This window comes from Pelophylax lessonae (genome assembly GCF_965119305.1).
Source record: "Pelophylax lessonae genome assembly, chromosome: 5".
NCBI classification, from domain to species: domain Eukaryota; kingdom Metazoa; phylum Chordata; class Amphibia; order Anura; family Ranidae; genus Pelophylax; species Pelophylax lessonae.
The window spans coordinates 127,025,526-127,051,541 of NC_138772.1; the positions used below are offsets into that span (position 1 = coordinate 127,025,526).

General features: G+C 44.0%; 1 protein-coding gene across 1 annotated transcript in view; it reads right to left on the minus strand.

Moving 5' to 3' along the window:
* The window catches only part of LOC309556008 (histone deacetylase 9-like), a 903,604-nt gene extending 877,866 nt beyond the window's left edge, over positions 1-25,738 (minus strand). The window contains exon 1 of the mRNA XM_082258269.1: positions 25,360-25,738. Within this exon, the coding sequence (XP_082114395.1) occupies positions 25,360-25,371 (12 nt within the window). The 5' untranslated portion in view covers positions 25,372-25,738. The remainder of the gene's footprint in view (positions 1-25,359) is intronic.
* Between the last annotated feature and the right edge of the window lie 278 nt (positions 25,739-26,016).

The window sequence follows — 26,016 nt, forward strand, 5'->3', positions numbered from 1 at the left end:
TCTCACCCGAAACTCCCTAATGGTACGCCCTACATAGTGTAGCCCACAGGGACAGGTGATTAGGTACACTACATTTTTAGTGCTGCATGTTGCAAAACATTTGATGTCATAGGTTAAACCCGTCGCATTGCACAAAAATTGAGTGTACTTCCGCTGTTTCAAATGATTAATTGAACAGACGGCACAACGTCTGCAAGGGTAAAATCCATCTCTGTCAAAAAAGAATTTAGGTCTAGTGGGAGGATCAATGATGTTCGGTGCTAGCCTTAACCTTAGTGGGGGGGCACCCCTAAAGACAACTGGGGGCTGGTCTGGAATTAAAGAACCCAGAACCCTATCACTCTTCAAAATGCCCCAATGTTTGGTCAAAATTCTTTTCACCAAAAAATGGTGAGAAGAATAGGACGTAAAAAAGGAAAAACGAGGTGAAAACCTAGTAGTCTCCCCCACTGGCCCATTAATAGGTAAAACCTCCCTCTCAGGGTACAAGATTAGATTCCTATCCATCTCTGCAGTGGCACGAATGGCGGAGTCCAGTTCATCTGATCCATAACCTCTGTCCAGGAATCGTTCTTTTAGTATCTTGGCCTCCTCAAGGAAGTCCTGCAACAAAGTACAGTTTCTCCTGAGTCTCCGAAACTGACTTTTAGGGACACCTTTTAGCCATGGTCTATGATGACAACTCTCTAGGCTGATGAACCCATTACGGTCCGTTTCTTTAAAAAACGTAGATGTGATTAGTTTATTGTCCTGGACCCGAATCCTCAAATCCAGAAAACTAATCTCCTCACTACTGATGTCATGTTTCAGGGCTATGCCGCGATCATTGTTGTTCAGAGTGGAAAAAAAGGACTCTAGAGAGTCCCTATCTCCACCCCAAATCAACAATATATCGTCGATATAGCGCCCCCAATATAGAAGTTCAGGGATGTTCTGTCCATAAATGACTTCACCTTCCCACCTGGCCATGAAGAGGTTAGCCATTGAGGGGGCAAATTTCGCCCCCATGGCTACACCTCTGCACTGCACATAGTGGGTACCACCAAACCAGAAAAAATTATGCCCCATCGCATAATCCATAAGGTTAAGTATGAACTCCTGTTGTTTTCTAGGAAGAGACGCATCCTCCCGAAGAAAATATTGTACAGCCTCTCGTCCATGATGGTGAGAGATAATCGTGTAGAGAGAATTCACATCCGCTGTTGCCAGCAGAAGGCCCTCTCTCCACTCAAAAGAATCCAGAGATCTAACCACCTGGGTGGTATCCCTGATGTATGATGGCATAGTGGTGACAATGGGTTGGAGATAATGATCTATATAGCGCCCTACTTTAGATGTGATAGAGTTTATGCCACTAATGATAGGTCTTCCTGGGGGGTGGAGAGGGTCCTTGTGGACTTTGGGCAAGTAGTACATGATGGGTATACGAGGTGCCACAGGAATCAAGAACTCCTTCTCCTTTTTATTCAAAATTTGTTGCTTATAACCCTCCTCCACCAGTGAGACCAAATCCTTCTTATAAGAAGCAGTGGGATTCTTGGGCAAAGGGCGATAGGTGTCCTGATCGGACAATATCCTGTGCATTTCTGCACAGTAGTCCACCTTATTCAAGATCACTACCCCTCCGCCCTTATCCGCCGGGCGTACCACAATGTCATTACGTTTTTTAAGGGAATCCATACCCACTTTAAATTTGGGATCCATGTACACCCTCTTGCAATTCACCTTTTCTAAATCCGCCAGTACCACATCCCTGAACACATTCAGAGTGGGTGGAAGATTCACTGGCGGATTGAAAAGTGATGCATTGGCTAGAGATGAATGTCTAAAGCCATCTGAATTAGGGATGGTACTTCTAATAGGGTTGGAAGTTAAGTATCTCTGGACATGCAACTTCCTGACGTATTTATGTACATCTATAAACACATTAAACTTGTTCAGGCTGCGAGGAGGTACAAACTTCATACCCGCGCCAAGAACAAGCTTCTCCTCCTCACTCAATGTTGAATTACTCAGATTGAAAAGACCTTGGTCCCTTAGGCCCGCCTTGTTCTTTTTTGCCCTGAGTCTTCTACCCCCCCTGGACCCTCGTTTTGGTCTAACCTTCTTTTGAATTTGTTCTTTCCCTCGGGAAAAAACTGTTGACCATGGCCCGAGGGGGCATGTGACCTTACATCCTGTTGGGGCCATTCTTCTCTATAATCATATTGGTAAGGTCTCCTCAAATCCGGGGTACCTCTATAAGGGGGGGTTTCGGGAGGACCATAATCGCCCTGACCCCTTTGGAAATCACCCTGTCTGTTCCAACCCTCATTGGGATGTTGAGTGATATAGCGATCACCAGGTGACTGTTCAAATCCTCTAAGGACCTCAAAACGGTTTGAGGGAACAGAATGATTTCTATTAGGTGCCCTCCCTCTACCTCTCCTGCCCCTTCCCGATCTTCCACGACGTGGGAGAGCGGGGAGGGGGACATGTTGAACCATAGGCGAGGCGGTCCGAGGAGGGACCAGTCCGCGATTAGGTAGTGGTGGCACAGAGGGGGGTTCAGCAGAAGCAGTCTCAAGCTTAGCCTGCCACTTGAAAGTTTTGTTGTTCCTATAATCGTCAGTATCTCTCAGGTACTTTTTCCTCTTTTTATTCCTCTGATCGGCCTCCTCTTTCTCCAAATATTTCTGGAGGTCATCAGAACATTTTTTATACTCATCCTGAGTTTTGAGGGGCTCTAATTGGCCCTTGATCTTAGTGACCTCCTCATCCAGTTTGGTCAATTTTCTCCTCTTTTTAGTAATCAAAAAATTGAGAAGAGAGATCCCAGCTTGGTTAAAGAACTGGAACCACTCTTCAATATCGGTATCCCCATTATAGGGGGCTAATTCCCATCTCAAATGCCTCGGCACTATCTTGTCGGAGATACACTTCTCCAGCAAGACAATGTCCCAGTTGAGATGTAATTCGCTAGTCAAAACATTCTTTAACCTCAAAAAGATACCATTGATATTATCGTTGCTATCAGCAGGGGGGCTAGACCCATTAAACAGATCATCTGTAATAATGGTATGCGAAGCCCTAAACTCAAAGATATCCATATTAAAAATTAATGTGGGAAGCAGCAGAATAAACCATACAAAAGAATACAAACAAACTGAATATCCGCGCTACCAGTGTAAGCAGCTGTCATAAACCACGGTGTGATCAGAAAAATGAAATATAAAATACAGCGCTGAAAATGAAATCCTATGCATATATGGAAAAGTAGGGTCCCTCCCATGGTATTTGTCATAATGTTTGGATAGGTTGTGCTTCGGAAAACCCCTGCGAATATTGCCGATGTGCTCATTCATTCTCACCCGAAACTCCCTAATGGTACGCCCTACATAGTGTAGCCCACAGGGACAGGTGATTAGGTACACTACATTTTTAGTGCTGCATGTTGCAAAACATTTGATGTCATAGGTTAAACCCGTCGCATTGCACAAAAATTGAGTGTACTTCCGCTGTTTCAAATGATTAATTGAACAGACGGCAAGAGGCCAATTGGTCACTATACATGTGGTGGAGGTTCTCACTTTTTCCAAGCACCTATTAGACGGATCTCTTCACTTGCCATGATGCATGGGTGGATTGGACTGTTCCAGAATTTTATCGTTATTTTCGATTGTATTTACTTTTCCATATATGCATAGGATTTCATTTTCAGCGCTGTATTTTATATTTCATTTTTCTGATCACACCGTGGTTTATGACAGCTGCTTACACTGGTAGCGCGGATATTCAGTTTGTTTGTATTCTTTTGTATGGTTTATTCTGCTGCTTCCCACATTAATTTTTAATATGGATATCTTTGAGTTTAGGGCTTCGCATACCATTATTACAGATGATCTGTTTAATGGGTCTAGCCCCCCTGCTGATAGCAACGATAATATCAATGGTATCTTTTTGAGGTTAAAGAATGTTTTGACTAGCGAATTACATCTCAACTGGGACATTGTCTTGCTGGAGAAGTGTATCTCCGACAAGATAGTGCCGAGGCATTTGAGATGGGAATTAGCCCCCTATAATGGGGATACCGATATTGAAGAGTGGTTCCAGTTCTTTAACCAAGCTGGGATCTCTCTTCTCAATTTTTTGATTACTAAAAAGAGGAGAAAATTGACCAAACTGGATGAGGAGGTCACTAAGATCAAGGGCCAATTAGAGCCCCTCAAAACTCAGGATGAGTATAAAAAATGTTCTGATGACCTCCAGAAATATTTGGAGAAAGAGGAGGCCGATCAGAGGAATAAAAAGAGGAAAAAGTACCTGAGAGATACTGACGATTATAGGAACAACAAAACTTTCAAGTGGCAGGCTAAGCTTGAGACTGCTTCTGCTGAACCCCCCTCTGTGCCACCACTACCTAATCGCGGACTGGTCCCTCCTCGGACCGCCTCGCCTATGGTTCAACATGTCCCCCTCCCCGCTCTCCCACGTCGTGGAAGATCGGGAAGGGGCAGGAGAGGTAGAGGGAGGGCACCTAATAGAAATCATTCTGTTCCCTCAAACCGTTTTGAGGTCCTTAGAGGATTTGAACAGTCACCTGGTGATCGCTATATCACTCAACATCCCAATGAGGGTTGGAACAGACAGGGTGATTTCCAAAGGGGTCAGGGCGATTATGGTCCTCCCGAAACCCCCCCTTATAGAGGTACCCCGGATTTGAGGAGACCTTACCAATATGATTATAGAGAAGAATGGCCCCAACAGGATGTAAGGTCACATGCCCCCTCGGGCCATGGTCAACAGTTTTTTCCCGAGGGAAAGAACAAATTCAAAAGAAGGTTAGACCAAAACGAGGGTCCAGGGGGGGTAGAAGACTCAGGGCAAAAAAGAACAAGGCGGGCCTAAGGGACCAAGGTCTTTTCAATCTGAGTAATTCAACATTGAGTGAGGAGGAGAAGCTTGTTCTTGGCGCGGGTATGAAGTTTGTACCTCCTCGCAGCCTGAACAAGTTTAATGTGTTTATAGATGTACATAAATACGTCAGGAAGTTGCATGTCCAGAGATACTTAACTTCCAACCCTATTAGAAGTACCATCCCTAATTCAGATGGCTTTAGACATTCATCTCTAGCCAATGCATCACTTTTCAATCCGCCAGTGAATCTTCCACCCACTCTGAATGTGTTCAGGGATGTGGTACTGGCGGATTTAGAAAAGGTGAATTGCAAGAGGGTGTACATGGATCCCAAATTTAAAGTGGGTATGGATTCCCTTAAAAAACGTAATGACATTGTGGTACGCCCGGCGGATAAGGGCGGAGGGGTAGTGATCTTGAATAAGGTGGACTACTGTGCAGAAATGCACAGGATATTGTCCGATCAGGACACCTATCGCCCTTTGCCCAAGAATCCCACTGCTTCTTATAAGAAGGATTTGGTCTCACTGGTGGAGGAGGGTTATAAGCAACAAATTTTGAATAAAAAGGAGAAGGAGTTCTTGATTCCTGTGGCACCTCGTATACCCATCATGTACTACTTGCCCAAAGTCCACAAGGACCCTCTCCACCCCCCAGGAAGACCTATCATTAGTGGCATAAACTCTATCACATCTAAAGTAGGGCGCTATATAGATCATTATCTCCAACCCATTGTCACCACTATGCCATCATACATCAGGGATACCACCCAGGTGGTTAGATCTCTGGATTCTTTTGAGTGGAGAGAGGGCCTTCTGCTGGCAACAGCGGATGTGAATTCTCTCTACACGATTATCTCTCACCATCATGGACGAGAGGCTGTACAATATTTTCTTCGGGAGGATGCGTCTCTTCCTAGAAAACAACAGGAGTTCATACTTAACCTTATGGATTATGCGATGGGGCATAATTTTTTCTGGTTTGGTGGTACCCACTATGTGCAGTGCAGAGGTGTAGCCATGGGGGCGAAATTTGCCCCCTCAATGGCTAACCTCTTCATGGCCAGGTGGGAAGGTGAAGTCATTTATGGACAGAACATCCCTGAACTTCTATATTGGGGGCGCTATATCGACGATATATTGTTGATTTGGGGTGGAGATAGGGACTCTCTAGAGTCCTTTTTTTCCACTCTGAACAACAATGATCGCGGCATAGCCCTGAAACATGACATCAGTAGTGAGGAGATTAGTTTTCTGGATTTGAGGATTCGGGTCCAGGACAATAAACTAATCACATCTACGTTTTTTAAAGAAACGGACCGTAATGGGTTCATCAGCCTAGAGAGTTGTCATCATAGACCATGGCTAAAAGGTGTCCCTAAAAGTCAGTTTCGGAGACTCAGGAGAAACTGTACTTTGTTGCAGGACTTCCTTGAGGAGGCCAAGATACTAAAAGAACGATTCCTGGACAGAGGTTATGGATCAGATGAACTGGACTCCGCCATTTGTGCCACTGCAGAGATGGATAGGAATCTAATCTTGTACCCTGAGAGGGAGGTTTTACCTATTAATGGGCCAGTGGGGGAGACTACTAGGTTTTCACCTCGTTTTTCCTTTTTTACGTCCTATTCTTCTCACCATTTTTTGGTGAAAAGAATTTTGACCAAACATTGGGGCATTTTGAAGAGTGATAGGGTTCTGGGTTCTTTAATTCCAGACCAGCCCCCAGTTGTCTTTAGGGGTGCCCCCCCACTAAGGTTAAGGCTAGCACCGAACATCATTGATCCTCCCACTAGACCTAAATTCTTTTTTGACAGAGATGGATTTTATCCTTGCAGACGTTGTGCCGTCTGTTCAATTAATCATTTGAAACAGCGGAAGTACACTCAATTTTTGTGCAATGCGACGGGTTTAACCTATGACATCAAATGTTTTGCAACATGCAGCACTAAAAATGTAGTGTACCTAATCACCTGTCCCTGTGGGCTACACTATGTAGGGCGTACCATTAGGGAGTTTCGGGTGAGAATGAATGAGCACATCGGCAATATTCGCAGGGGTTTTCCGAAGCACAACCTATCCAAACATTATGACAAATACCATGGGAGGGACCCTACAGGGACCTCATTTATGGTCATTGATCTTTTCCAATCTAACTGGCGGGGTGGCCACCTACGTAGAGGCATCTCACAGTTAGAAACCCGATGGATTTATCTCCTCAAATGCCTTAGGCCATCTGGTTTGAATGTAGACCTGGATCTTAACTCATTCATTAATAACAGTTAACCTTGGACATTGTGTTTTATGTTGTTATGGATTAACATGCTGGTATAGAATCATTTTCTGATTCTGAATTTTTATATCAGGTTGTGTTAGACTGTACACATCCTTTTAACTTGTATGTTTTGAGTTATTGTATACTTTTTGGATTTTTATATCACCATTGTATATGTTTATTATATTGATAATTCTTCTGGCTTGTGACCTCGACTCTTTTTGATTTTAAATCTTGTATCTCTTCCCCGTTTTGGGTTTGGAGATCTACTTCCGGTTTTACATATTAGCTCCCATGGGTCCTTGGAGGGTCTATGGGGCTGTTTACAACAATTAATTTTTGATATACTTTTGGTAATATTTCCCATTTGTGGACATATACCCTTTTTTATTCATGTTCAATGAGCTATTGCCTAATGATTTTTCCCGGGGTAGGTGGATGTATCTCTCCGGGAGATTACCATTTGTTTTGCTTCCGGAACGAAGGTACACTTCCGGTTCATCAGCCTCTAGCTCTAAGGTCTGAGAACCACTTCCGGTGTCGCAATGCGGTCCATACGTGGTTTCACTTCCTGTGTGACCTCGGAGGGCGTGCCGATTGACCGCTTGCACTTCCGGTTTCCATCGACCTATATAAGACGTCTATTACGCTGCTCCCTCCCCCCCCTGATGACGCAGTTGCCTGCGAAACATGTAGGCGGAGCTGTCAGCGTCGACGTCACAAGCCGGTTTGAATGCATCGCCCGCCAGCGATCATTGAAATTTATTCTTAAGGTCCCTCATGTTCTTACGTGTGGTGAGTGCATTTTATTTTAAATAAACGCTTTTACTTGGAACATACTGCACCATGGTCTTTCCCTGTCTCTATTCCATGTTTGAGAGGGACACTGTATGATAGATCCTATCCTTGGAAGGAGATCCATGAAATCTAGGAGCTTCTGTCATCATTTTGGGAATCTGGTCGTCCTGCCTTGAGCAAAAGCGTTGTTGACCTTTGTGAGAGCATTGGTCACCTGTATTCGGTAAGAGGCCAATTGGTCACTATACATGTGGTGGAGGTTCTCACTTTTTCCAAGCACCTATTAGACGGATCTCTTCACTTGCCATGATGCATGGGTGGATTGGACTGTTCCAGAATTTTATCGTTATTTTCGATTGTATTTACTTTTCCATATATGCATAGGATTTCATTTTCAGCGCTGTATTTTATATTTCATTTTTCTGATCACACCGTGGTTTATGACAGCTGCTTACACTGGTAGCGCGGATATTCAGTTTGTTTGTAGTTGAAGATATTCTGTCAGGGACCGTTCAAAAGGACTATGGGCATTGACTGTTCTATATTTTGTTTGTAGGTGGCATCTTGATCCAGGGAAGGTATGTGCAACAATATGTTAAGGTATTGAGAGAAAACTTTGCATTGTTATTACAATATAGATTCCTGTTGTGTTACTGGATTTTACAGTAAAACTGTACAAATGTAACATGTGGCCTGTTCTGTGTTTATTGAGAAGAAGAGCACATGTAAAGTTACAGGAAGGAGGAGCAGCCAGCTTGGGAAGGGAGCGGTGGTGGCTGGGAGACAGTCCCAATAGTAGAGTTCCAAATAGGAGCGTATCTACTGCAAGACAAACAAGGCTTTTGCCTGGGGTAGAATTTTTCAGAGGGGCGGCGTCTGTACCAGGATGATGCCTGCAGCTGCAGTCATGAACCCGGTATTGTTTTTTAGAGTTGGCAGTCGGCTCTCTTGTAATAGCAATCGGAGCAGCTTACTTGCCACTCGATTGCTATTACAAGCAGTGGGCGTTCCTGTCCCCTTTCCCAGGCTCTCCTGTCCCACTGGGAGACCAGGGCGACCAGCTGGTGCATTCGCCGGCTCGAGAGACAGCCAAGCAAAGCCAGGATTGGCTTTGTTTGGCTGTTCGTAACAGTAAACCGGAAGTGATGACATGACATCACTTCCGGTTAACTCGGAAATCATTGGCGCCAGTTTTTAAAAATTGAATGCATTCAAACACAGCAATCTTGGTGTTTTGAATGCTTTTAAGTGCAAATGAGAGATTTGGGGTCTTGTAGACCCCAGATCTCTCCATAAAGAGTACCTGTCACTGGCTATTGCTGTCACAAGGATGTTTACATTCCTTGTGACAACACTAAAAGTGATAAAAAAAATTAAGCAGCATAAAAAAAAAAAAATCTAAAAACAAAAATTAAAGTGCCCCTGTCCTCCCATGCTCGATTTCAGCTTGAAAGTTACACTTAAAACATGATGTGAAAACACATTTTCTAAGTATGTTCTCATACTGGAAGATCCATATCCTGCCCACATACATTTGACCCCTCCCAAAGTCCAGTCCATTGGACAAGTATGATTGCTCTGTACCATACCTTGGCCCCAGGGCCAGATTTATAAGGGGGCAAAAGGGGCCCCCTGACAGAAGGGGCCCCCCTCTATACAAAAAAATGATATAAAACAATATAATACAATTATATATATGATAAATTAAAAATAAACTATACTAAAATAATATAAAATATATAATAACAAAACTCACTTTCTTATAATAAATGTATCTTGGGAAGTAATATTTTGCCAGCTATTATCTGTAAAACACTGGACTGGTATATTATATCCTTTTTAAAATATGATTTTTTGGCAGCTCAAGCAAACCACACATAGAGCACTATGACTGTGTGTGTGTGGGCATGTGTAACCTCAGAATGATGTGTCATGCATTTTAAAAAATGTGTGATTGTCATTGAGAATTTAAACCAACTCTGTGTATAAGGGGCCCCCTAAACCTGAAGTGTCCTGGGCCCACCAAGGTCTAAATTTGGCTTTGCTTGGCCCACTTGAAAAGATGGATCTGGTCTTGGTTCAATGAAACAGAGACAGCCGCTCCAGGTGAGTGAGTCTACAGTTGATCCCCACACACACTAGTCAGGTGCCAGCCCAGCTTGCATGCTGTGTATCATAAAACAATGATTCCAGGTGGCTGCACTTTCTAAGATCCTCTTTATTGAAACTTCATATACCAGGTGGTTAACGGATGGAGCAGGGGACAAAGTAGTAGACTGTAGACACGTTTTGCGCGAATGTTAGTGCTTAGTCATTACATGTCCCCTGCTACATCTGTTAACCACCTGTCATATGAAGTTTCAATAAAGAAGATCTTTGGAAGTGCAGCCATCTGGAATCATTGGTCTTGGTTCAGTTGGACTCAGCAAAGGAACCATTAAGGCCCGTACACACGAGTCGAAATTCGGCCAGGAATTTTCGACCGATCTACCGATTTTCGGCTTGTTAGTATGATGCTTCCGACAACCGACTCCAACTTTTCGGCCTAAAAAATCCTGGTGTGCAGGCTATATAATTTTTGTCGACCGTCAAAACACATCCGATTTTCGTCTCATTAGTACAGATTTCGATTGGGAAAAATCTTATGAGCAAGACTAGGCATGCTCAGAGATGAAAGAACACAAAGAAAGCAATCGAACACATGACATCACTTCTGAAGTAGAATTCTGTCGTGCGGGAAAATTAGTGTGCAGTCTAGAGCACATTCCAACCAACAGACACCACTCTGGACAAAAGACGGACAACCGGTTGGCGGAAATTTGTTGCGTGTGTACGAGGCTTTATGGTCTCTGGCAGAGGTGATGACATAAGTAAGCTTGGACCCTACACAATGTGATCGCAGGCCAGAGTAGGGAAAGGGGACAACCATACCTAATGTAAGAACACCCTAAACCAACAAAGGTTCCAGGCATCTAAACAGCTGATGTTGATGTTGTAAATAGGTTTTCTATAGGGATCATGTCATCCATTGTAAAAATAAATATAACTGCTATGATCAAGCACCATGGGCCAGTTAACAACACAACATGCTAGAAAGCTCAATTACAGGCAAGGCTCTGCCTTATTATTCAAACTTGTTTTGCATTGTGTTGCTAAACCCAGTAATTCCAGTGAATTACATATGATATTATTTTTAATAAAGTACATGTCAAATATAGCTGAGGGCCAAAAACACCAGCAGCCTTCTCAGCACCCGGTTATTTTATTTGAACAAGATAATGACAGAAATTATACGTTCAAGGGAAAAGGCTCCACCTGTTTCCTACCTACCAGTCCCTTTGTGGCACCCCAGTGGAAGATTTAATTATATGTGATCACATATCACTTACTGCTGCCTTCCTTTGACCTGAACACTGATTTGTTTTTCTCTGAACCAGTGAACCTGAATATAATGCTGGCAAATGGTAAATAATTATTAATCCTTTAGCTCCAAACACATGTGTGCAGGCAAACATGTGCAGCTTGTACTGCCTGGCTGTCCTGGTCGGCTGCAGTAAGATGCATGAGTCCTATGGAAGAGGTCTGGAACACACTAACCCGACCGATCCTATAACAATGTGTTTCCATAACAATATCCAGAATAAATGAAATGAGCACCAGATCCAGCTGATGTCTGTGGTTAGCAGCAGACATCCCTGCTTGATTATACCCAGGGGAACCAACATTTGGTTGAATATTTTTCGGCCTATTTCTTTTCCCTCCCCTGGGATGAGAATGGCACCAGTGGCGTCTGGCTGTCCTCCTCTATCCTCCACAGACATAAAGCCCTTTTCACACCTATGTAGTTGAAATGCATGCTTTTTTTCACACAACACGCATAGGGCAACCTATTGAACTCAATGAGCTGCCCTACGTGAAACAAATAGCTCATAGATTTCTTTGCTGTGTTTCAGTTTTTGTGTTTTTTCGTGCACATCTTACCGTGTTTGTTCCGTGTTTTTACATGCTGCAAAATGTGCATCAGCTTGCTGCATTTGGAGAAGCTTTTTGCGCATTCCAAGAATGCATGCAGAACCGTGCGCTTCTTTGTGCGTTCCCGGAATGCGCAGATGTGTATGGAGTCTTAGCCCTGGTTCGCATCACACTCCAAAGCAATTGTACGGCGTCCATGCGAGCTGCTGTGGATGTCAATGTTATATTAATGGCACCCTGAAACAGATCGCAAAATGCAGTGTGATTGCCAGAATCGCATTGCATGGGTGTCCACACCCATGCAATGCGATTTAGGTGCAGGAGGAAAAAAGGGTCCTACACCATTATGGTGCTAATGCAATGCGATTTCAGCCATACAAAATGTATGGCTGAAATTGCACCGCTTTCCTGTGCACATCATATGCAATGTCTGTGCAGTACGATTTCAGCCATACATTTTGGTGCAGCACCATACATGGTGCAGGACCCTTTTTTTTCCCTGCACCTGAATCGCATTGCACGGGTGTTCACACCCATGCAATGTCATTCTGGCAATTGCACTGCGTTTTGCAATCTGTTTCGGGGTGTCGTAGGATAACATTCTTGTGCGGATCACATGCAATGTTTTCCACGCACCAGTGTGAACCTAGGCTTTAAGTGGAATTATAGGCACATTTTTTTTTATTCTGGATAGAGCAAGGGAGGGTTATAACCCCTGCCAGATTTTTTTCACGATCTGTGTCCCATTGCGGAGATTTCCCTTCACTTCCTGTCCCATAGACAAACAGGAAGTGAGAGGATATCCCTGCAAATTAAGGGAAATCCTTGGGGAACCCCGGGCCACCAGAACTGGTATACCCATTGAAAGATTCCCCTCTATTACTTTTCTGGGGAAAACCCAAAATTTTCTTTTACTTTCACTTTCAATGATAACGGTAAACAGTACAAATAGAGAGGATGAATCTCTCTAATGGGGTCATAGACAGCAATGCAAACCTGATAGGTGTTCTAATCTCTCTCCACTCTATCCAAAACTTTAAAAAAGTTTTGGCTTTAGTTATACTTTACAGTGAACATCTGAGAACAAATTTGTTGAAACTGCCATTGATAACTTGTCAGTAGCTTTATTCCAGGACTTTCAGTCACTAAGCTGAAAAAAAGCACGCAACCAGTGAAAACACAGGATTTCCTATTCTACATGTAGCACCCTACAGGTAGGTGCTAGGTAAAGGTATAGTGGGCCTTGTCTGCCTAACAGCAGGGCTGTGATTTATTAGTCAGGGTGTCATGGTTTCCAGGTGTGCCTGCTGAAGGGGGAGTCTCCCCACTGGCTCCTGTGAGAGGCTTCTCATTTGGCGGTGGAGGAAACCCAATCAGGGGACACATTCCAGCTTGTAATTCCCCCATAAGGCAGATTGTGCTGCAAAGGATTCTGGGAGTGGGTATAAGTTTGGGGGTGGCACATGACACAATGTCTTTGGCGGGAGCAGAGTCCCAGGATGGAGAGTGTGTCTGTCTCTCCTCCTGTCTGAGGAAGTGGATGTCTCGGGGTGTCGCCTGAGAATCCAGAGAGTGCTGAGTTGAGCTGAGGGGATCCGGTGTGCCGAGAGCCTGCGGAGAGAGAGGGGTCCAGTCCCAAGAAAGCCTACACAGGTCGTGAGTACTGAGGATTGCCCCTGGGGGTCTGCCAGAGTTAAAGGGGACCGCTCCGGAAGAGGTTCTGGGATCCAGTACCAGCTAGCAGAAAGGGGGTATCTAGGTTGAGGACCCTGAAGTTACAGAGGGGGGTGCTTAGACAGTGAACCCCCGAAGAATTCAAGGTTAAAGGTTAAAGGGGGCACCTACTATTGGGTCCTGAATTGTACAGAGTGTGCCAGTTGGGATTTACAGCTTTACAGAATTCTACAACATACTACCTCAAGCCAGAGCAAGGCGGGAGGAAAGTATTCAGTGACTTGTTGCATTGTAACAGTGTCGGTGGTTCTACAATTTCACAGTCCTGGATCTTTTGGACTTTAAGTCAAGGATTTAGCACTTCTATTAAGCTACAGAGCATCCTCAGAGTTAAGCCCCGTACACACGTACCGAATGTCGGCCGAACAATCGGCCGTCTTTTGTTCGGTGCTGTCCTGTCGGCTGAAAAGTGCAAAAGACTGCACACGAATTTTGTCGGCCAACAACAGCCGACTGCAGAAGTGATGTCATGTGATGGTTAACTTTCCGTGTGTTTGTCGGCCGAATTCTGTACTGACTGGCGAACAATTGGCCGTTCTGGTGACGGCCAACAAAAATTTTATAGCCTGCACACCCGATTCTGTTCGGCCGAAAAGTCGCTGTCGGTTGTCGGAAGCATCATACCAACAAGCCGACAATCGGCCGATCGTTCAGCGGCCGAATATTTCCGGCCGACAATCGGTACGTGTGTACGGGGCTTTAGTGAGCGTTGGCTGGGGCCGGCTGGCGTTGAGGAAGCGCCAACAGGCATTTTTCAGGAACCAAGTCCCAAGTGTATATAGTTGAAGCCTAAAGGAGTATCCCACTCATTCCCTTCTCCCATCCCCTTTATCTACAATAAAGCAACAAAACCAAGATGCCGGAGTTGTCCATGTCTCAGTCTCTACATCCAGGGCCGCAGCTCATATGGGCTGGAAAGGTAACAATGGCAGACCCACATCAGGCTACAGGCCTGGAAAACCTGCTACATACATGTTTATTACAGGTCAAGGAGTCAATAAGTGGTGAATCCAGAATCATAATACTAGCCCCAAAAATGCATCTTAAAGCGTTTTTACACTCCGTTTGAAAAAATAAAACTAATAAAATTACTGTAGCTGCTGACTTTTAATAAAAGGACACTTAACTGTCCAGGGATCCAGCGCAGTTCTTACCCGCGCTGGTTCTTCACTGGTCTTTGGGTCCCTGGCACTGACATGTTAACTGTGGGAAACTGGTGATGATTACTGGTGGCTTTGCAGCTGACTTCCCACTGCGCAAGCCACCCTGAGCTTTGTAAATGATCCCTCAACCTTCTGGGAAATATGATGTGTCCCAGAAGGTTGCGGGCAGGGGAGGGAGGGGGAGAACTTTTAGTGAAATCACCTAGGCCAGTGGTCTCCAAACTGTGTCCCGGGGGCCAGATGCTGCCCTTTGCTTGCTATTATATTGCCCTTTGGGCAATATTACCTTTACTGTCAGCAATGATTGGGCACTATTACTCCCACTGACACCAAAAATTAGACACTATTCCTCCCATTAATACAAATGATGGGGCACAATTTCTCCCACTGACACCAGTGATAGGGCACTATTCCTCCCACTGACTCCAACAATGGGGCACTATTCCACCTAATGAAACCAGTGATGGACCACTATTCCTCCCACTAATGACAATAATTGGGCACCATTCCTGCCATTGATACCAACAATGGGGCACTATTCCTCCCATTGATACAAATGATGCGGCACTATTACTCCCACTGACACCAATGATGAGATACTATTACAACCACTGACACCAATGATGGGGCACTATTCATTCAACTGATAACAATGATGGGTCCCTATTACTCCCACTGACTTTAATGATGGGACACTATTTCTTCCACTAACACCAATGATTGAACACTATTTCTTCCACTGACACCAGTGATGGGGCACTATTCCGCCACTGAAACCAATGATAGAACATTATTCCTCCAATTCCTACCAATAAGGAGACATTATTATTCCCCCTAAGACCAATGATAGGGCAATGTTTTCTCCCACTGATGCCAGGACATTTTCTTCTCCCACTGGCTACAGTCCAGCCCCTCTAAAGTTTGAAGGAAAGTAAACTGGTCCTTTGCTGAAAAAGCTTGAAGACCCCTGACCTAGTCAATCAGTCCGGAAGTGGGGGTGGGTACCTGTCAAAACCAGTACCTGCCTCCCCCAAAAAAAAGTTCCAAAAGAGGAGAAGGGAGGAAGAGGGCATAAAGCGGGAACTTCCCCTTTAAGGTTCTCACTATGTGCAGTGAACTATGTTTCACTGGGCTGGATGATAACTGATAGCTGCAATGAGAAAATAATAGTTTTCTAAGTGGCTGAGCTTATATCCATTCTGGAGATGTGCATTAAAGTGCATTTTATCACATATAAACTTTAACCCTTTCCTGGCATCTAGAAATTCTTAAAGGGCCAGGAGGAGGAGGCAGACATTCATGTGACCGCTGTGACTGGCTGTCTCAGTGGTCACATTAACTAAAAGCTCCCGATCACAAGTATGCATCAGGAGCTTTCCGGTGCCTACAGGTGACTGTGCTGGGAACACGCAGGGTTTGCGCTCTTAGCACAGTTTTGTGTTTACAAAAGGCCGCTAAAGCTCACCTACCGAGAGGCCGCATATATGCGTGCGGCTGGCGGGAAGAGGTTAAAATCACATTAAGCAGGAAAATGTGCATTAACCACCTCCCACCCGGGCCATTGTACATATACGGCCGGGTGGGAGTCTCGTCCTTCTGATCGGACGTTCCGGAACGTCCTTCAGAAGGAGAGAGATCGCGCCGCCGTGGGCACGCGCAGCGGCGCAATCTCGATGTGCCTGTGACCCTAAGACACAGAGCAACAAGATGCGGCAGGAGGGCCCTGTGATTGGCCCTCCTGATCACATGACGGCTGTGTCCAATCACAGCCGTCATGTAATGTCAATACAGCCATTGTAACGGCTTCGATCTCTTCTCCTCCTGACAGATCCTGTCAGTGAGGAGAAGAGGAGAGGAGAGGATCGGTGCTGCAGCCGGGGGGATCAGTGAGTATTTCTAAGTACTCACTGATCACAGGGGGGTCTGTGCTGGTAATCAAATGATTGATTACCAGTGCAGCCCTGGGGGGAGGGGGTGCCACTAGAGCCACCAGGGATGCCCACCCATGACCACCAGGGATGCCCACCATGGCCACCAGGGATAGCAAACAAGGCTCAGAGAGCCTGCCAGTGGTGCCCCCTATCAGTGCTGCCCACCAATGCCATCTATCAGTGCTGCCCACCAGTGCCCGTTATTGCCATCTATCAGTGCCGCCCACCAGTGTCCATCAATGCCCCCCATCAGTTCTGATCAGTGCCGCCCATCAGTGCCACCTATCAGTGCCCATCAGTGCCACCTATCAGTGCCCATCAGTGCCGCCAATCAGTCCCCATCAGTGCTGCCTATCAGTGCCCATCAGCGCTGCCAATCAGTGCCCACCAATGCTGCATATCAGTGCTATCTATCAGTGCCACATATCAGTGCCCATCAGTGCTGCATATCAGTGCTACCTATCAGTGCCCATCAGTGCTGCATATCAGTGCCACCCCATCAGTGCCACCCCATCAGTGTCTCCTTATCAGTGCCTGTCAGTGCGGCGTCATCAGTGCTCATCAGTGCAGGAAAAAACGTATCTATTTACAAAATTTTATAACCTAAACACAAAAACTTTTTTTTTTTTTTTTTCAAACTTTCGGTCTTTTTTTATTTGTGCACCAAAAAAGAAAAAAACCTGGCGGTGATCAAATACCACCAAAAGAAAGCTCTATTTGTGGGGGGAAATGACATAAATTTGGTTTTGGTACAGTGTTGCATGACCGCGCAATTGTCATTCAAAAGGCAACAGCGCTAAAAGCTGAAAATTGGTCTGGGAAGGAAGGGGGTTTAAGTGCCCAGTATTGAGGCAGTTAAAGTAGACCTTCACTTTAAATGCCATGTTGTGCTTCCTCCTTCTCCTTCTACCTCCCTTTCTTACAATTGGATCTATATATACTGTGTGTGTGTGTGTATGTGTATATATATATATATATATATTTTTTTTTTTTTTTTTTTCATGTGACAACACTGAAGAAAGAAATGACACTTTGCTACAATGTAAAGCAGTGAGTGTACAGCTTGTATAACAGTGTAAATTTGCTGTCCCATCAAAATAACTCAACACACAGCCATTAATGTCTAAACCACCACTGGCAGCAAAAGTGAGTACACCCCTAAGTGAAAATGCCCAAAATGGGCCCAAATAGCCATTTTCCCTTCCCGGTGTCATGTGACTCGTTAGTGTTACAAGGTCTCAGGTGTGTTAAATTTGGTGTTATCACTCTCACTCTCTCACACTGGTCACTGAAAGTTCAACATGGCACCTTATGGCAAAGAACTCCCTGAGGATCTGAAAAAATAATTTTTGCTCTACATAAAGATGGCCTAGGCTATAAGAAGATTGACAAGACCCTGGAACTGCGCTGCAGCACGGTGCCCAATACCATACAGCGTTTTAACAGAACAGGCCTCGCCATGGTTGACCAAAGAAGTTGATTGCACATGCTCAGCATCATATCCAGAGGTTGTCTTTGGGAAATAGACATATGAGTACTGCCAGCATTGCTGCAGAGGTTGAAGGGGTGGGGGGTCAGCCTGTCAGTGCTCAGACCATACGCCGCACACTGCATCAAATTGATCTGCATGGCTGTCGTCCCAGAAAGAAGCCTCTTCTAAAGATGATGCACAAGAAAGCCTGCAAACTGTTTGCTGAAGACAAAAAGACTAAGGACATGGATTACTGGAACCATGTCCTGTGGTCTGATGAGATCAAGATAAACTTATTTGGTTCAGATGGTGTCAAGCTTGTGCGTTGGCAACCAGGTGAGGAGTACAAAGACAAGTGTGTCTTGCCTACAGTCAAGCATGGTGATGGAAGTGTCTGGGGATGCATGAGTGTCTTGATATTCAGGAATATTTTCTTTATATTCAGGGGGGGGGGGGGGCCCTGCCAGGTAGGCTGTACGGGGTCCCGTGATTTCTAACAGCAGCCCTGGGTGGGAGTGTCATTGTCTGGGGCTGCTTATGTGCTGACGGCACTGGGGAGCTACAGTTCATTGAGGGAACCATGAATGCCAACATGTACTGTGACATACTGAAGCAGAGCGTGATCCCCTCCCTTTGGACACTGGGCCGCAGGGAAGTATTCCAACGTGATAACAACCCCAAACACACCTCCAAGATGACCACTGCCTTGCTAAAGAAACTGAGGGTAAAGGTGATGGACTGGCCAAGCATGTCTCCAGACCTAAACCCTATTAAGCATCTGTGGGGCATCCTCACAACGGAAGGTGGAGCAGCACAAGGTCTCTAACTTCCACTAGCTCCGTGATGTCATCTTGGAGGAGTGGAAGAGGACTCCAGTGGCAAGCTGTTAAGTTCTGGTGAACTCCATGCCCAAGAGGGTTAAGGCAGTGCTGGATAATAATGATGGCCACACAAAATATTGACACTTTGGGCCCATTTTGGACATTTCCACTTAGGGGTGTACTCACTTTTGTTGCCAGCGGTTTAGACATTAATGGCTGTGTGTTGAGTTATTTTGAGGGGACAGAAAATTTACAATGTTATACAAGCTGTACACCCACTACTTTACATTGTAGCAAAGTGGTTTTTCTTCAGCGTTGTAACATGAAAAGATATAACAAAATATTTACAAAAATTTGAGGGGTGTACTCACTTTTGTGAGATACTGTGTATATATATATATATATATATATATATATATATATATATATATATACACACACACACACACTATATATTTTTTACTTATGTGAACTGTTACTGGGTGTTTCTTGCCTAGGCTGCAGTGCTTAGGTCCTGGTGTGAGAACTATGGCACAGCTGTGCACCTGCTGGTTTCCTCGACCATCTGCGCATGTGCTGGGTTTCCCCAAAAAGCTTTTGCAAAGATGGCTATCAGGAAAGTCCCAAACCTCTTCCTGGTCTTAGCACATACAGTACATGTTGCAAAGCCCTTTGATGCATTTGCACAATAGTGTTGCCTGAGGAGGGGAGCCGATACAGCCGGGGGTCTAAAGTTACACTTTTAAAAAACGCAGGTAAACGCACATAAAACTGCACACAAAACACGTGAGAATGCAGGCTAACACTGAAACATTTTAATAACATTTGTATAGTATTTTTCACATAAATCGGTTCCTAAAGCTCAATTCCAGGCAAACAGTTAAATATACAACTGAAATATTTATACATTGAAGTTTACCCTGCCAAAGGATTTTACTTTTGTGCAGCCAGTCCTGAGAATTACACAGCCTGCCGGAAAGTACAATGAGGCTGGTGATCGGACTTTTGTCTACTATAGTTATAACAGTACAGGATGGTCACCTCTTCACCCCTTAGCTTTTGATTGGACAATGAGCGAGCATTATCAGACTGATCTTAGGCTGGCCATACACTATACAATTTTCTTGTTCAACTTTCCTTTAGATTTACCAAAACCATATAATATAAGGTCAAACCTAAACACTTTCAATTTGTATGCAATTAGACAAGCCCTTGCACTACATAGTTGAAGGTAAACCTAAAGGAAATTGAATAAGAAAATTGTATAGTGTATGGCCAGCCTAAGTCCTCTGCTTTTGTAAGCCCATATGCTAGCAGCAGAGTCTGCATGTTCCCCAGTCTTGCTCCTAACTCTCCTAGTCTGAGTTCTACTATACAGAGGAATACTAGAGGCTAATACCAAACCGATTTCAAGTTTACTTATGCTACCTGCATTTATTGTTATTATATTTATGCCTGAAGTTCAGTTTAATAAAAAGTCACCAATGGTGGCTCCAAAATTTCCATGCTCAAAAATTTCCTATAACATAACTGAGTGATTGCTTATACCAATGATTGCTAGGTGGTTGGAACTTGTTCTCATCTAAGTATGTGGCTAGCGTAGGTGATGATGAGATCCCAGTGTTTTAGAACAGACTGAACAACATAGCTGGGTTTACTTCTTAAAGGAGAAGTCCATATTTCTCGTCATGTTTCATGCTACACCCATATTTAGGATGTACACTATATTACCAAAAGTATTGGGATGCCGGCCTTTACATGCACATGAACTTTAATGGCATCCCAGTCTTAGTCCATAGGGTTCAAAATTGAGTTGGCCCACTCTTTTGCAGCTATAACAGCTTCAACTCTTCTGGGAGTGCTGTCCACAAGGTTTAGGAGTGTGTTTATGGGAATGTTTAACCATTCTTCCAGAAATGCATTTGTGAGGTCTGGCACTGATGTTGGACGAGAAGACCTGGCTCGCTGTCTCCGCTCTATTTATTTCCAGTTAGTTCCTATTTATATTGAGTTAAGGTCAGGACTCTGTGCAGGCCAGTCAAGTTCCTCCACCCCAAACTTGCTCATCCATGTCTTTATGCACCTGTGCACTGGTTCGCAGTCATGTTGGAACAGGAAGGGGCCACCCCCCCAAACTGTTCCCACAAAGTTGGGAGCATGAATGTCTTGGTATGCTGACACCCTTAAGAGTTCCCTTCACTGGAACTAAGGCGCCAAGCCCAACCCCTGAAAAACAACCCCACACCATAATCCCCCTCCACCAAATGATTTGGATCAGTGCACAAAGCAAGGTCCATAAAGAAATGTATGAGTGAGTTTTGGGTAGAGGAACTTGACTGGCCTACACAGAGTCCTGACCTCAACCCAATAGAACACATTTGGGATGAATTAGAGTGGAGAATGCAAGCCAGGCCTTCTCGTCCACATCAATGCCTGACCTCACAAATGGAAGAATGGTCAAACATTTCCATAGGCACACTCCTAAACCTTGTGGACAGCCTTCCCAGAAGAGTTGAAGTTGTTAAAGTTGCAAAGGATGGACCAACTCAATATTGAACCCTATGGGCTAAGACTGGGATGCCATTAAAGTTCATGTGCATGTAGGTAGGTGTCCCAATACTTTTGGTAATATAGTGTACCATGAAACGTGGAAAAATGGTTACAGTCCACAGGCTGCCCCCTCCACCACCACCACTTCTACAGAATCAAGAGTTTCTTTCTCTCTGCCTTCTCTCGTCACTTTTTAAATTTGGGCCTTGCCCACATACCTGTGTCATTCATTCCTAGGTATCTGACCCCTCATCCCACGAAGAAGAACTCATAGTTTTCAATGGAGAACAAATGTAGTGATGAGACCACACAATTAGCTTATCAATACTTCCTTCAGCCCCATAACTGAAGGTCCATACCTCTGTATTAGCCCTGTGGCTGGAGGAACAGTCTGCAGGAGCCAGAGCATTGCCCCCCCCCCCCCCCCAATCCACTGATTACCTTTTGCACTTGATTTGTTTTAAATTAACCAAAAAGGGTGCATTTATTATTTTTCTGCAAAATGTGGAATTCTCATTGAAATGAATACTGTTGCTGCTGAGTAATAAACAGTGGAAAATTAGCAGTTTTACATTTCTGTCACTGCTGCAGGAAGCTTTACGGGGGGTTGAGAGTTTCCAATGCTGCTCTGTGTTTGAATGCTGCACAAACGATTATTCAAAACAGCAGGATCTGTACCAAGCTTAATAAATTAACATTATTTTGGAAATGAAAGACCTGACAAAAACATTTGACTTTATCTAAGTCACGTATTGCTTATTTATTGACAAATCTGTTTTAAATTGGCAGTGAATGAAGCCTCACTGAGCAATGTTAACACAGTAATGATCCGTGTAAAGGTTTATTTCCAGATTATAACAGGATATTGTTTTTTAGAGAAGAGAAGAAGTAATTAAAGGATCTCCACACTTGAGCAACTCGCATTAGTAATCCATCATCTGCATCACGGATTTGGGGCTCATACACATACTGGGCTCATTTCATACAGAATGACAAACTTTCATCCGGTCTATTAACAGCCTATGAGGATAATGGGGGGTAATAGAACTTTTTTTCTGAAATTGATTGAATGCTTAATTGGAATATACCTTTATTGGGCTAAAATAACTATTCATGAAAATAAGGTAATAATAAAATTAAAAATCAATGTCACTTAGGAACAAAACATCTGAATTATAGGTATTTATTATACCCATTAATTATTTATTATGAGACATAGGAGTTGATTGGTTAATATTGAGGACATGGAACAGCAATGGGGTTTCAAACCTGCATGAGGCTCCTAAACAGCTCTAAAGAACAGAATTTAGCTTTTTTTTTCTGGCCACATCCATTCTGCACCATTTTTAATACAATCATCTATCCAATCCAATCGCTCCAAACACAATACAATGTACAATCTGATTATACAATCTCCTTTAGATCAACTAACAGCTATGTTTTATAGGGGTCTGCCGGATTGGATACATACTTATTGGATAGTTTAGCTAGGTACCCATAGTACATATTAATTTAGGTAAATTTAAAGTTGAGGGTACATTGATTGAATGATCAGATTGTAACATGTATGGTGAATCTAAAGCTGGCCATAGATGGATCCAGGGCTTTTTTTCAGCAGGAACGCGGTTCCGGCACCTCCAGCACTGAATGCATATAATGGTAAGGGATGCTGGAGGGTCTATGATGCTGACTTCTGGAGGATCTATTGTAATTGACGGGGATCTATTTTTGCATGGGGGTCTATTGTTGCTTAGGGCATCTTATGTTGCTGGTAATGATCTACAGTTAAGGGAGAGGATTATTGTTGCTTGCTGCTGAAAGATCCATTGTTGCTGCTTGGGTGGATCTATTGTAGCTAAAGTGGTATTTTGTACCAGGGATCTATTATTGCTGGTGGGATCTATTGTTGCTGGGTGGGGTCTTTTGTTGCTAGGGGGATATATTGTTGCTGGGGGGGTCTATTATTGCTGGGGGGCAACCTATTGTTGCTGGGTGGTGTCTATTGTTTGTGGGGGGTCTATTGTTGCTGGGTGGATCTGTTTTTGCTGGGGGGATCTAGTGTGGCTGGTATGGGGTCTATTGTACTTTTTTTATCATTGCATTCAATTGCATACAAATTACTTAACACCACAATGCATGGTTATGTATTCTCTAAAAGCGGCGGTACTGGAAGTTGGGTAGGGGGTGAAACCAAGGAACGGTACTTGGAGGTGGGTAGCGGATGGAGATAAGCGATGACTTAAAAAGGGGGCAGTTCCTGCATCTATTCTCTGGGAAAAAAAGCCCTGGATGGATCAAAATTCAGCCAGTTCAGTAGGGACCATACTAATTTTGATCCACCTATTGGTGGGCTGGCTGATTGTACTGAAGTCGATCTATCGATCCGAACAGCCTATCCTTTTTTATTTAATATGATTATGCTATTGCTGCCAGCAGTGATCATTATTTTCTGACGGTGGGGAAACCTCCCACTGTCAGAATACAATAGTGCAGCAGGAGGGATCCCCCATCAACACTGACTGTACCGATGGGGGAATCAAGCAATTTTCTTTCCTGCAACTCGTGTTAAATTATACAATAACCAATACATTATACGATTTCCTTTAGATATACCTTCAACTATGTAGTTCAAGGAAAAAATGCGCTGAAAGCAAAGGGGTATTAATCCATATTATGGTACCTACTTCCTAAAAACATAATTCTGTTGGGAAGAAGTATGGGACAGCAGCATTTTTCTTGGTGCCAACAAGGATTATACGACAAGTAAAGTTTAAAAAAAATGTAATTTTTATTATAAATATCATAATAAAAACTTTTTTTATTATGCAGTTTCTAATAAAAATGACATGTTTTTAACATTTAATTGTTGTAATGGCTTTATGTAGTGCAAGGGCCTGCCTGATTGCATACAAATTGAAAAATGTTTTGGTTTGATCTCATATTATATGGTTTTGGTAAATCGGAAGGAAAATTGTACAAGAAAATTGTATAATGTATGGTGAACATGCGCAAACACGTGGCTCACCTGCGGTGCAATGTATTGGTGATGGCACCCAAACTCAGCAAGCAGATGCGTGATTTTATATGCATCAATTTACATGGTAAAAAAATGTGCCAAGCTCAGCACCCAAAAAGGTACATGAGTTACTTTGACACAATTTTTGTGCATAGGGCAAACCACTGAAATGAATGGGCTGCCCTGAAAAAACGTGCACAAAAAAGTGCGCAAAGCTGTGCGTGAACCTAAGCCTAATCAGCTGCATGTCTGAGACAATCATTCATTGCAATGCAAATTGTAAATGTATCTGCATCCATCCAATAATGCGAAAAGTTTATTGGGAGAAGCAAGCTAAAAAAAAAAAAAAAAAAAAAAAAAAAAAAGCAGTCATTATTGATCGATTGCTTGGAGCGATAATCTTTAAATAATCAGAATTTTCCAAAACAAATCACCATCCCTTTTGCTTTTACACAACTCAACCTGACAAGATTGGCTGAAAGTGATTAATTAGGTAGCGACAAACGATCAGCAGTTGCTAGATTTGGTTAATATATTGAAATGACCATTTTGCATGTCATTGATCAGCCTAAAGCAAACAATTTCTGGTAAAAACTGATTTGGCTATAAATCTTGGGATTAGCAGAAAATGATGTAGCTATGAACTGATGACCGGCAGCATTGGCCGTAGCAGGTTGTTCAGAAAACTACAGACTACTTCTCCATCAGCTGTTGGATGGAGGAGCCCACTTACCTTACTGCTCATTCAGTATCTGCTCAGAGAAGTTCGCTGCTCATCCAGACCATCCATCTTTAGGAAGGAGGCTGCCAGGAAGCGTAAAACACAAAGCAGAAGAAAGTTGACGCCGTGCTCGCTGCCCGTGCAGGTTACATGAGTGCTGAGTCGCAGGGGAGCGCTGCCAGTGATGTTTTTAAATCTGCAGACAGAGAGGGAAAGGGATGGCTGAGGATGGGAGGGAGGCAGAAACGGGGAGAGAAAGATGTGATCACAGCCCGTGGCGACACGAGTAGGATTTGCTAAAAATAGCATCTCAATAGAGGGAGGAAGAGGCTGGCTGAGCCAACAACTGTGGATCGCTTTCACAACAAGAGCACGGCCGGTGAGGCTGGGAGCGCCCGCATGCAGTGCGCAATGTGACCCAGCTTCACCGCCGGTGGTCTGTAGCTTCTGGGCTTCACTGGCCTGGGCAATCTCAGAAGAGCACATTAGGCATTAACAGGGGCAAGTTACAGTGGGAATGAGTGGGACTTCACATCCAAAGGTACCCAATGTCATCACAAGGCTGCTGATTAGGTGACCATGTCCTGCAGCACAGCATGTTTCTGATACCACTGACTGGCTGTTATTTAATCTGCTGCTCTAGGTGCATCGTGCTTACTACACTGCAAC